The sequence below is a fragment of the Lolium rigidum genome, chromosome 3 (genome assembly GCF_022539505.1).
Source record: "Lolium rigidum isolate FL_2022 chromosome 3, APGP_CSIRO_Lrig_0.1, whole genome shotgun sequence".
Lineage (NCBI taxonomy): Eukaryota > Viridiplantae > Streptophyta > Magnoliopsida > Poales > Poaceae > Lolium > Lolium rigidum.
The window spans coordinates 337,691,826-337,704,521 of NC_061510.1; the positions used below are offsets into that span (position 1 = coordinate 337,691,826).

At 39.4% G+C, this 12,696-nt stretch overlaps 1 protein-coding gene and 1 long non-coding RNA gene across 4 annotated transcripts; both read left to right on the plus strand.

Moving 5' to 3' along the window:
* The first annotated feature begins 523 nt into the window (after positions 1–523).
* On the plus strand, positions 524–4,634 carry LOC124703923. Of its 3 annotated transcripts, XR_007003403.1 has the most exons (5): positions 524–1,048; positions 1,197–1,839; positions 2,673–2,743; positions 3,941–4,025; positions 4,197–4,634. It is a non-coding gene; the product is annotated as an uncharacterized LOC124703923 (long non-coding RNA). The 3 variants fall into 3 exon arrangements; XR_007003404.1 differs by having other exon boundaries at positions 524–974; positions 3,941–4,634; XR_007003402.1 differs by having other exon boundaries at positions 525–1,048; positions 3,941–4,634.
* A 4,688-nt stretch (positions 4,635–9,322) lies between these two features.
* On the plus strand, positions 9,323–12,118 carry LOC124697108 (wall-associated receptor kinase 1-like). Its single transcript, XM_047229741.1, has 3 exons — positions 9,323–10,304; positions 10,750–10,935; positions 11,106–12,118. Exons 1-3 carry the CDS (start codon positions 9,323–9,325, stop codon positions 12,116–12,118), a joined length of 2,181 nt encoding a protein of 726 aa, XP_047085697.1.
* The last annotated feature ends 578 nt before the right edge of the window (positions 12,119–12,696 follow it).

A 12,696-nucleotide genomic window follows, 5' to 3' on the forward strand; every position in this document is an offset into this window, starting at 1 on the left:
TTAGACATTCTATGTTCACACACAAAAGTTTATAGAAAAAATACATTTTTTGTGGCCTACCAAAAAAAGATAAAAACATATCACGTTAAATGCTATTTTGAATCAACAAAAAATTGTGTTTTTTACACAGCCCATAAAAAATGTTATTTCTTTGCGAAACTTAGTGTGTGAATATAGAATATCAAGATGTACACCCAGATTTTTTTTGGAATTTTTGAACATTTTGAAATATAGTTTTTAGACAACGGATAGATCTTCACCTATGAGTCAAAGAGGATTTCCCATAGAATAGACATCATGTGACAATCTGATTAGTAATAATACCTTCTTATGGGCTGAATATATTATACAAATAAAACAACACATACGTACGGGATATAATTTCTGAGGAGTGCAGTTTCTACACTACTTAAAAAGGAGGAAGGTGTTCCTTATTCTGCCAACCAGCAATACGTCAAACGTTTGGTCGTCGCTTCGTCGAGCGTCGTTGGCGCACAAATGGGCCGAGCCCAACAAATCTCGCGCTACCTCTGTCATCCTTCATCCACCCGCATCGTCAACGCCTCTCTATCCTCTCCCAGTCTCCCTCCCTCTACACACCACAGATCCGTTCCTCGCTGCCACCGCTTGAATTCCGGACACATGCCCCGCGCATGGAGGCGGCCATGTCGAGACCCTTCACCTGGCTGCGACGTCCTCCACGAGATTCGTGAACACCGCAGCGTCTCCTCGCACCGATTACTCCTACGTGGGTTTCGTGGCCGCCGCCTCCATGCGCCTCAAGCTCTGCGACGAGACCGGATCCAGGGTCGTGAGCGACCACGATGCTGCGTTCGTCGCCGACCACGATGTTGCGGACCCGGTGGCTATGCTGGAGTACAGGGAGCACCTGCTGTGGGAGGCGTGGATCCAGAGGCGTGGATCCAGATCGAGATGGCCACCGTGTTGAGGGCATCGCTCGCGGCGCATCCCAGGTTCGTCGACCAGTACCTCGAGTCAACTAGCAGCGTCAGCTGGGGCAAGGACCACCTCCCGCCCGACCTGCGTGGTACAACTCCCATCCGAATCCTCCAGTTAAAAATAGTAGAATTCTTGTGAAACGGATTGAATTTCTCTTCAGCTTCCAAATACGGACCATGTTGCAATCCAGAATCACGTTTTACCCCAATCAACCAATCATCTTTTTGTCGATGCAGCGGAGCAGGAGATTAGCCAATTGTAGTTTGAATCGGACCAGGTTGCCGTCATCGGTGTGGCTGCAGAGTGGAGGATCTAAACCATGATGGACTGGTGCCACAGCGGTTGACCTCCTTGACAGCTGTTCGAGTTCTTGGGCGTCACTACTTGCCATAATACGCGGGAAAGTAACCCATTTCCTATAATTTTCTGCTGTATTCTCAAGTCCTTTGTACACATGTTTCTACATGATACCTATGGCCAACCGAATCAGTTTTTTGTTTCTGACGTAGATGCTTTTGATCTAATATCTTGTTTCTTCTAATTTGTTACACACCATAGGTATGAGGACTAAATTCTAAATTCCATGCACCAATTTTTCTAATTTTGTCAAAATCATGTATGATAGAGTTTATAATCTTTTCTTGGTTAGATCTGGTAGTTCCGTATTATTCACACTTCTCAATTTCCAGCAAATATCTGAGGCTAACTTTTTTTCCCCTCTTACTGCAGGTTAGTTCGAACAATGGGTTACACTGTTGTTTTTTCTGATAGTGCTCCTACATGGATACTTCAAGATTGCTGCAATTCTCAGAAACACTGGAGAAGGGCCTAGAGAAAATGATGGACTTAAAAAATAGATTTGGTGGCATGATAACTCAGGTATTCTTTGATCTTATAAAATTTCATCTTATTAGCAAACTACGATTGTTGTTGATTTGAACATGCATGACCATTCCTCACCCATTGCTTTATTGCTGATGTTAAGCAACCTTTTGGGAATTCAGGGGCCATCTGATACTTAAATTTCTTATGTTGTGTCCCTTTCAATATTTTTCCTATAAAATTTTGACGGACAGGTGAACTTTGGATCCTTCTTTCTTGTGCTGTGAAACACGAAATGGATATAGCAGGAGCTGAAATTGCATTAGACTCTGCGCTAGCATTACAACACCTGGACTTCTTTATTGCAGGAGATACTTGAGATAAAGAAATTATTCTACTTCCATTATAATGATTGTATTTAGCCTGCATGCAAGAGATAAATTTGCATTGTTGTATCTTGTCAACCATCATCAGTAATTGGACCTCGGTGGCACACTTCCTACATAGAAACTACAGAGCAAATGAATGATCAGTAAGAAATCATAAACCAGTAGGGTAAAGAAGAGACAAAATTAGTTCTTATATACCTTGGAAGGCTCTCCTCAATTACTATTGGTTTAATAGCTTATAAAATTCATCCTAGGTGCATCACCCAAGAAATTCTCAGTGAATTTCAACCTTGCTTGTAGAAAAGTTGTCAAGGGAATATTATTGCAGCCTGCTTATCTATACACAATAGGATATGAATATATAGATAAGTCAATTGTAAACAGAATAAAACACATACTTAGAACACACCACAATAACCTTAGTCTTTCAAGTTTTACACATCATCCGCTTCCACCATCTGCACCGTACCTACTCTTATTGTATTTTTGTCTTTTTCACAGAACATAAGGAGTTGATGGGCATGGTGTGATCAGCGACACAAAGAGGAATATGCATGCCAATGCTTCCCTTGGTTAGCATACATTGAATTTCCAGTTCTTTTCACTTTCATATTTATCTGTTGTTTTGGTGGTACACTGCAATATGTATCTAACTTCTTTGAATTTTCGGCTTTGAGCTGCCTCATGTTATTTCACTGTATTTCCGCACACTTAGATGTAATATAGTTTTACTGGATCTAAATAAGAAAGTAATTGTTCTAATGAGGGAGAAACATTTTTTTATAGCAGCTGAACGTGCATGAGCACATCAGCCAATCACCTGACATCATCAACTTACTCCACAAATACATTCAAAATTTGAAGCTGAGATTGTGTCCCGTGTGGCAGAGAAATGGAGAAAAATAATAGGGGTACAATGTGACACGGGATTTACTTAAATGTGGTAAAATGTAACATAACTTCTTAAATGTTGTAAAGTAGGGTCACAAGTAACTTCGTATGCGGTAAAGTATATCATGTAAATTTGATCATCATGCAATATGTTGCCGTACTCAGAAATAAGATGTGATTGTTTAAAGGATTTATTTTGGATTTCTATTGCTTTACAAACGTATTGTAACAATATGATAGATTTAGTGATGGTGTTTGTCTTTAAAAAAAAGCACCAACCTGGAAACATATAATTGTGTCTGTTTTGTTATGCTTTATCCATGATTGAGTTAATATACTTGTAAAAAGACACGGGTGCATTCTTTATTGCCATTTTCTAGCAAATAAACTATCCTGAATATTTTGTCAAAAATATGCACATGTGATTAAGGTATATGCCTGCAAATTATGTGGGTACTTTACATGTAAAGTGCAATGTGTATGTAAGAGGTATTTGCTGGAAACAAAAATTGTGTGTATATCGAGATATTTTATGCACAAAAAGTTTAAGAAAAAGAGTAAATGTTTTGTGGCTTGTGCAAATAAGATGTTTTTATGCTCTAATATGGCTATTCACAAGATTTTTGTTTTACCTTTTTACACACGCTACAAAAATCTTCTTTTGTGGGAAACTTTATGTGCAATGTTTAGATTTTGAAATGTGTTTTTTTATGTTTTTTTATACTTGGATGCTTCTACAACTAGGAGTAAGAGACCTCCAGTGATAAAATTTGTATTCACAAGAGGTGATATGTACTCTCTTATTTAGTGTAAATAACTTAAATATTTATGCTCCGGTTGCGATGTATAGTGTACATATTTATTGCTACTTTTACTAGGTGGATCAAGATAATGCAAGTGGTTGAGTATCGCCGCGGCGCCGAAGATGGAGGTAGACTTGAGAGATAGAAGAATGTGTTAAAGGTGGTATAAACATTTTCAAAGTTTCCCTTGAGATCAAAAAATGTACATGGCGAAGCGATCGGGGTCAAAAGCCATGGCCTCTCCCTGGTTGCTGCCGTCACATCTGTCTGTCTTCAAACCCAATACATCCATGCAAGTATTAGTTAACAACATATGTTCGCACGGGTGCAGCGAGAGCGGAGGTCGAGCCATGGACGCGGTGGTGGAGATCTTGGCGAGATTGCACCTCTCGCCCTGGCCGCCTTCGTCGACTTGCCGTGGTCCAGCGCCGCCACAAGGTGCTCCTCCCTTACGGGGTTGTCATGATCCATTATATGCAACTGTGGAGTGGCCCAGGTGGAGTGGATTTGGATTCTACATTAGTGGTACTAGGGATCTGAGGATTGAAGAAGATGAATCTTCTTGAGATTGAAGTATATCACCTTTTCTAGATATATCTATATTAGCATCAAGTAATATGAATTAGAGGGAATATCAATTTAGTGCAAATTCATGCTTAATGGAGAATTTTATTTCAGTGAAGTTATTCATGCTTAATCAGTTTCATACTTGAGAGGAGATGCTCTCAAGTATATATATATATTTATATATATTTATTGGAGACTCAAATCATATTTATATATATTTATTGGAGACTCAAATCATATGTATATATTTTTTTTAAAGCTGGCAACCTAGCCCTTTAGTAGACGAGTTTGTGCTTTGGATTATTTGATAGTGATTTAGCACTACAAGATTTGAACCCTGTTAAATTTGTGAACCTGACTGACATGACCAAGGCTAAATATAAGCCTAACAAAGGTGGGCGAGTTAAAAAATATGGTGGGCGATATTTTGACTTATAACAGAGGTACTGACAAAGACTAAAAGCTGAAATCGACGAGAAGAGAGAAACGACGATATGCAGTTTCTTGTGATGTTATAAAAAAATGTTGATTTTGCATGGGACATGCCAAAAATCTTTGCCCCGAGAATAATGTCTCATTTAATCACCTTTCCACAAATCACCTTCCCACAAATCTCGCTCCAGAAATTGACGATAGCCCAACACCTGGATTTTTAGTAAAGCATCTCATTTAATGAACTCCTAAATTTCGTTCATCAAAGCATCTCGGTACATATAGTTTCATTCATCAAACCCCTAAATTTCGTTCATCAGTTCAATGAGTAAATATTCAGTCAACAAATATCATTAAATCAACTCGCCCCAATAATATCTCGGTAGGCCGAAATTAACTCAACCCAGACATCAAGCTATGGTAATTAAAACGTTTTCCATAATCGCCCCGGGCATCACGCTATGGTAATGGTAATTAAAACATTGCCTATAATTATGAGAGGCAAGGAGTCATATTAACGGTACCCTTAACCATGGTTGGGGCAAGAGATCTCGTGTATCTGGAGTTGAACCTGCCCAATTTTTTTAAAAAATATCAAGGGACGTCACAAGGTAGATCATTAGAGAAGTTCAGGGTATGTAATCGCACCTCTAATACAAGCTGATGCACCATCACCCTCCCTCAGTCATGCTTTTTCTGGAATACTTTTGAAGAATTAGAGAATGTAACTACGAGTAGCAGAGATACATAGATTTTGCAATGGTAAATACATCAGTAGAGCAATATGGTCTTGGCAAAAATATTCGTATAGAATAAAATTACGTATACTGGTGTCATGAGAGAAAGATCTTCCATTATGTACAACTGCAGCTATCACACTTTGATGTATAGTATATGTGCATAGTACTGGAGATGATAGAAAAAAAAAAACGCAACCAACCCAGGCACTAGCACCCGTTGGCATTTTTATAGAAGAAAACTCCTGAGCACCCGTCGAACCCAAGGTTCGAACCCGGGTGGGCAGTGTGCGCTCCCGCACGCCTAGAACAAATTGTGTTTTCATTAAATTTAAGTTGGCCAACTAAACATCTGTTATTATATGTACTGTAGATTTGAATTTTCTATCTTTTGAATTTGCTATCATTTTTTTGAATTTTCATATGTGTGTTGTGAATTATATATATACATTGAGAAATAAAATTTGAGAACCCGTGGCAACGCACGGGTATTTGTACTAGTAAGAAAATAAGGCTCTACTGATTGTATGTGTCATCGGTATATATCTAATTAAATCTAGTGTCCGAAAACTCTAATATGGATCACTTTTCACACCAAGCTTATAAAGCTATGGAGATTAATGCATGTCTACTCTTCATATCGCCTTCAGTAGGATTGCACAAAACCTTCTGCTTGCATGCTATCCAAATTAACTAGATCGCCATGGATAAATGGTCGGACCGACTCCGGATAAATGAGTTGAACTACATTTGCCCATCTTATAGAAAAAAAAAAGCAACACAATTTTATGAAAAAATTATTAGTGTTGAGCTTCAAGTTTTCGATTTCAGCAACAATCGTTTCTCATGTAATCCGTTGTTGACGCTCAGGTGGTTGTCCAAACTATCACAATCTTAATGTAAGATTAACACAAAGGCACAAAATGCGTTAGATGAGGATGTTTCTGTACACCGAGTGCGTTAGATGAGGATTTGTGTGTCAATTGTTAGGCACAAAATGCTTAATCCGGCATGTTATGTATAAATGTTCTAGTCTAACTTATAGTTGCTATTTATATATTGTTACAATTCACCATGAGTTTGTGATATGTTCAAATCCACTCAAGAAATATATGAGTTGTGTTCCGGTTTGGTTAAGTCATGAATAGCTATCAAGTGTGATACCGTTAGCTGAAAATTTTGAAGATTTGTCAATTTTTCTGTGTCTACATACAATTATGATGGTCCTATATTGTGATTTTTCTCAACTACAATATCTAAGACCCCAACTGAATTTAGTTACCAATGTGATGATCTATTGGGCGTGGTTATTTTCGGCACGATCCTTAGAATCAATCATTTTCCTGTATACTAAGCTAGAGAGTCCACAAAAAGGGCCGTCAAATGTCTTATCTTTTTATGAGAATTTCAAACACATCATCCCTTTTTCTCTAGCATTTTACATTCAATACATGTGAACAATTACAATTATAATCACCTATTGGATGTGCTACCTATCAGTATTGGGCCTTCTGAAAAAAAGTGGTCAATCAGATCGACAAATGTATCCTTTATTTTCAATCTTATTGTGTCTTTAAGTGTACAATATTGTAGTAAAAGATCAAGATGTTGTTGCATAATATTTGGTTGAGTATGTGACCACTGGGATGATCCGAGCAAGATGGATAGTAGGATGCTTATAATTATTTTTCTTTGATTACCATCGAAAATGAAAAAATTAAATTGTTCTTTTTTGAGTATATGTTCACATGGAGAAGACACTTGCCCAAGCAAGACAAACAATAAGATGTTCTTAATTATTTTCTTTTTGTCAACGTGGACCCTTACAGTTTTTGCTCCATTAAGTATAAAGCTTGCAGGCTTGACCAAAAGGTGTTAGTTTGATTTTTATTAGAACTTGTGTACTTCGTATTTTGTATATAATCAACAATATTGTCTTATTTATTTTACAGTAGTACATATATATTCATGTACGTTTATAGGCCGGCAGCCTGGCATCCACGTCCGTTCCCCCGGCCGCGCGTGTCCTAGTGTATTTGTCCCTAACATCCTTTTTTCCCCCTTTGTATCTGTGATTTGAACTTTTCCTATAACATATGAGTAGATATAACGTGGCTAGTTGGCCTACGCCCGACGCCCAGACCATACCCTATAAATCAAACAAAGCTCTACCAATTAGTTACGTGAGTTTCTTCCGATACGTGTCCGACAGATTCTCCACGTAATCGCTCACCAAATTCTAACCCTAAATTGCAGATCTAAAAGTTAAAATAATTTATGATTTGGATTAATGTGATGTCTCTATATTATACTCCGGTAATTTTCCATTAGTACATAATACAATAGAAAGATTATATTTCAAAGTTTCCAAAAATTTAAACTACAGGTATATACACACCGACATGTGGCTCGTGTAGTTTGAATTAAAAATAATACACTCCATCCAACCAAAAGTGTCTCAACTTTATCTAATTTGAATGTATCTAGACACTATCTAATAGGTAGATACATCCAAATTTTGACAAAGTTGAGACACTTTTGATGGGACGGGGGAGTATGAATAAATTTCACATGTAGTTTAAATTTCAAGTTCCACTTTTTTGTTTGTTCTCGCCTGTCCTACAGCTGTTCAGTTTTATATTTGGAAATTAATAGAAGTTGAATATTCCAATATATGTTCAAAAATTCGTACTAATTCAGGTTTCCATCAGAAGAAATAGGTGCCCCTGATAACTGAAGCTAAACGAAGGTCGTCTAGAATCGCATCAAATTTCTTACAGTTTACCCAACAGTACAGGTATCATATTTTTCTCTCACCCACAATTTTCTTGTATACTGTCGTTCATCAACTCTGTAACCATGCATGCATGAACAGTTGATCCCTCATTTGTTGTAGCTGACACAAAATTCAGTTAACAGCCTCCCCACGGAAATTCTGTTAAACAGCTGACCCCTCTTCTAGTCCAAAGAGCTGCTCTTATAATCCATGAAAGTTCCAAAAAAAAAAAATCAGTATGCCTTTGCTATATTTTCTCGAATGTAGTTTTCAGAAACTTCCAAATTGAACACTTAGATCATTGAAATTGTATGGTAGTCTGGGACAACATACTCATTTTCCTTCCTTTTAGCAAAGAGTAATAATCATTATAAAACAAAAATATCACGATTATATAGTAATTTGGGCTGTCATGCATTTATGGTTCCTAATCAATTAGTTCAGTAGCATATAAATCTAAGATTCAAGATATCCCATATATATGAGACATTTTACATTTATATCATCCACCGCGCATACTGCATTTGAGAAATGATTTGGGGAGTTAATATTCGTGACAAATCCAGTGGTTTTATTTGCATCTAAGTAAGCGAGACATATTTCGTATAGAATAGCTTTGCAAATTGTACTCCCCCGTTCATAAATCTCAACTTTTCCTAGGTACGGTTGTATCTAGTCGCGTTTGTCTGTATGCAACCGTAAAAGTTGTTCTACAACAGATTTTATTTGAACAAAAGCAACGGTTAATTAATAATTATTGAGCCAAATTCATTCTAGGTGCGGCAACGGGTATTATCTTTGAGGATTATTATGACAGCAATTTCCTACCCACTGTACAAATTTATTTTCTCGAGTATAAGATTCTGCACGCAATGCAGGTACACCTAGTTTCCTGCCGGAGGAATCCAAGGTAGCACGTCATCCAAGATGTCTCGGTTGTGGGCGATGGTGCTGCTACTTGCAACAAGCTTGCTGGCAGCCGTTACCGAGCAAGCACCCTCGCCGCCGCCCATTACCATTGATCCACGCTGCCTTGCCGAGTGCGGGAACAAAAGTATTCCGTACCCCTTTGGCACGGGCACTGGCTGTTTCCTCCCGGGCTTCGAGGTCACCTGCGACCAAACAGTCTTTCCACCTCGCCTATTTCTGGTGGACCCCAGTGAAGTGTTCCAGTCTAATTTGTCTGGAAACTACTCCACCCAAGGGGTCAGCCATACAAGCGTCTGGGACAACAAGCCGGACCGTGGCAAACCAATGGAGATTATGGATATCTCAGTTTCTCTGTCTGAAGTGCGGATATCTTCTGCGGTCAGCACCGACTGTAGAAAATACGATTCCTACCATTCCTTCATTCAACAAACAACAACTGTCTCCTATAAGGGCAGTTTTTTCATTGCTACTGGCCGAAATGTCCTCATCGGCGTCGGCACGAACGTCGATGCTGAGTTGTACCAGAGTTACCGTGGTTCCGGGGATACTGTAACCCGCTGCATATCCGAGGTCACTGATTATTCGGTAATCTCCACAGGTGGGCCGTGCAACAGTCATGGCTGCTGCGAGGCCTCCATTACCAGAGAGGCCTTTAGCATGACGGCCATAGCTGATAAGAAGAGAGACGACTGGCCATACACCGATAGCAACTGCTCCGTGGCGATGATGGTGGAGAAGGGATGGTACAAATACACCCCAGATGATGTCTACGGGGACGAGGCCTACATGTCCAAAAAATTCCAGGGAGGCGTCCCACAAATCCTGCACTTCGCCGTCGACAGAAGTCCTTGCCCGTTGGAAGGACATCTTCCACCCCCGGGCTATGGGTGTCGCAGCGAATACAGCTCGTGCGTCCAACCAATCCAAAGGCCCGGCCATTTCTGCAAGTGTTCAGAGAACTACGATGGCAACCCATACATCCCTGGTGGATGCCGAGGTTAGTCGAACATGACAGTAGAATGAGTAATGTTATAACTATAATTATATATGTAGGTATATAATACATACTACGGAGTACCTCCGTTCCGAGAAATCGGACGTATATTTTTAGTCAAATGTCAACATCTTGTAAATTTGATCTATCTTGTAGATAATGATATAAAATATTTGTAATGGTTATAAAATACACCTATAAAAGTATATTGCATGGTGAATCTAATGATTTTGATTTGGTATTCTGGATGTTCATATTTTTATCTATAGAATTAGTCAAACATACATGATGTTGATTTTTATCTAAAGATATACGCCTCATTTTTTGAAACAGAGGTACTAACATAATACACCCTTCGTCCAACAAATGATGTTAGATACATTCAAATTTGGATAAAGTTGAGACATCCTTAACTAATTTTTTTCTTATGCAACCGACATAATTGTAGACATCGATGAGTGTGCACTCAGAGAGCAGTATCCGGACTTGCGAGTTAAGTATCCATGCTCGAGTGGCGGGGTGTGCAAAAACAGGGTAGGAGGCTATGACTGCCCATGCAAGCCTGGAATGAAAGGTGACGGCAAAACGGGAACCTGCATTGAGAAATTTCCCCGGCCAGCTAAGGTGGCTCTAGGTAAGTTCAAAACATTTAGTTCATTAATAAATGTACAGAGTATATTAGTTCATTCGTGAAACTGGAAATTTGGGACAAAACAATGGGCAACTTTATCATAAACAAAAACTATATGATAACTTCGAATGAAATGGTAAGAACATAATGGATAACAATCTTCACACATGCAGGTGTTATAGGTGGTGTTTCAATCATTGTTGTTCTAGTGCTTTTTGTGCTTTTCCTTAGTGAGAGGAAAAGGATGAGGGAATTTTTCATAAGAAATGGGGGCCCTTTGCTGGAGAAAATAAACAACATAAAGATCTTCAAGGAGGACGAGCTGAAGCGATGTACAAAAAACTATAGCACTACTCTTGGAAGTGGTGCCTTTGGTGTGGTATACAAGGGGATTCTTGAGGATGGAAAACAACATATTGCTGTGAAGAAGTCCAAATATGCTAGTAAAGCACAAATAGACCAGTTCACCAATGAAGTCATTATCCAGTCAAGAGTCATCCACAAGAACATTGTAAGGCTCATAGGTTGTTGCCTTGAGGTTGATGTTCCGGTTTTGGTCTATGAGTTTGTCTCGAATGGTAACCTTGAAGACATCCTTCATGGTAAGAGCAAGGTTTTGCTCACAATGGATCAACGTATAGTCATTGCTGCAGAATCAGCGGAAGGTCTTGCTTATATGCACTCCAAGACAACCACCAACATCCAACATGGCGATGTGAAGCCTGCAAATATACTTTTGGATGATAATTACATTCCAAAAATATCAGACTTCGGAATATCAAGGCTAATTGCAAGAGGTGATGACAAGCATAGTGAAGAGGTCATTGGTGACAACAATTACATGGACCCAGTCTATCGAGAAACTGGCCTGCTGACCAACAAAAGTGATGTTTATAGTTTTGGGCTTGTGCTCTATGAGCTCATTACTGGAATCAAAGCAAACTGCTGTGAAGATGGCAAACTTGTAAAGAATCACCTGGAGAGTTACACAAAAAACAACACAACATATGTAAGGCCTTGCATACAACTCAAACAGGACAAAGACACCGAGCTTCTGCAAAGTCTTGCTGAGATTGCCAGTGAGTGCTTATACCGTGATGTGGATCAAAGGCCAGAGATGACAGATGTTGCGGAGCGTATCCAAAGTATAAGGAAGTGGTATACCCAGAAGTCGCCATCTTCGTAGTGTTGACATTTGCAGTCAGTAATCCTGTCTAGTGTTTCAGTTTACAGTTTCAGCAAAATAACCGACGAGCGTGTCAGTCTGTTTGCACCTCGTCGTAGCTAGTCTTTGCAATCGTTTTCATAGGAATTTCTTTCATGTAAGAATCTTGTCTATGTAAACCACCAAGTCACCTTTTGGTATTTCATTGGATACAAAACCAAGTGCAACTGTATGTGCTGTTCTCTGACTTTTAGTATGCTTCAGGCAAACAATAGATACTGGGAGTTCTGTGTGTAAGCAGATCAGATCAGAACTTCATTAGCATGCAGATTGATAGCTTCTTACATGTTCTAAAGCAAACAGTACGTACATCACCTTGCATCAGTAAGTATTGGATAGGTATGAGATTAGTCCACACATCACTAGCTAGGAGGAGACCACAGCCCTGAAGACTTCCAGGCGATATGACCGTTAGGCGGTCTGGCGATAGCCCAGGCGACGTAGGCGGAGATCTGCCGCCGGCTACCGCCGGCGTTTCATCGCCGCCAGTCTCGACGTCAAGGCCTCATCTAGGTCGTTTCTGGGCGTTGTCCTGCGAC

Coding starts and splice junctions, on each gene's coding strand:
- LOC124697108 (XM_047229741.1), top strand. CDS start 9,323: ATGGTGCTGCTACTTGCAACAAGCTTGCTGGCAGCCGTTACCGAGCAA. Junction 10,305..10,749: donor CATCCCTGGTGGATGCCGAG/GTTAGTCGAACA, acceptor ACATAATTGTAG/ACATCGATGAGTGTGCACTC. Junction 10,936..11,105: donor GCCAGCTAAGGTGGCTCTAG/GTAAGTTCAAAA, acceptor TCACACATGCAG/GTGTTATAGGTGGTGTTTCA.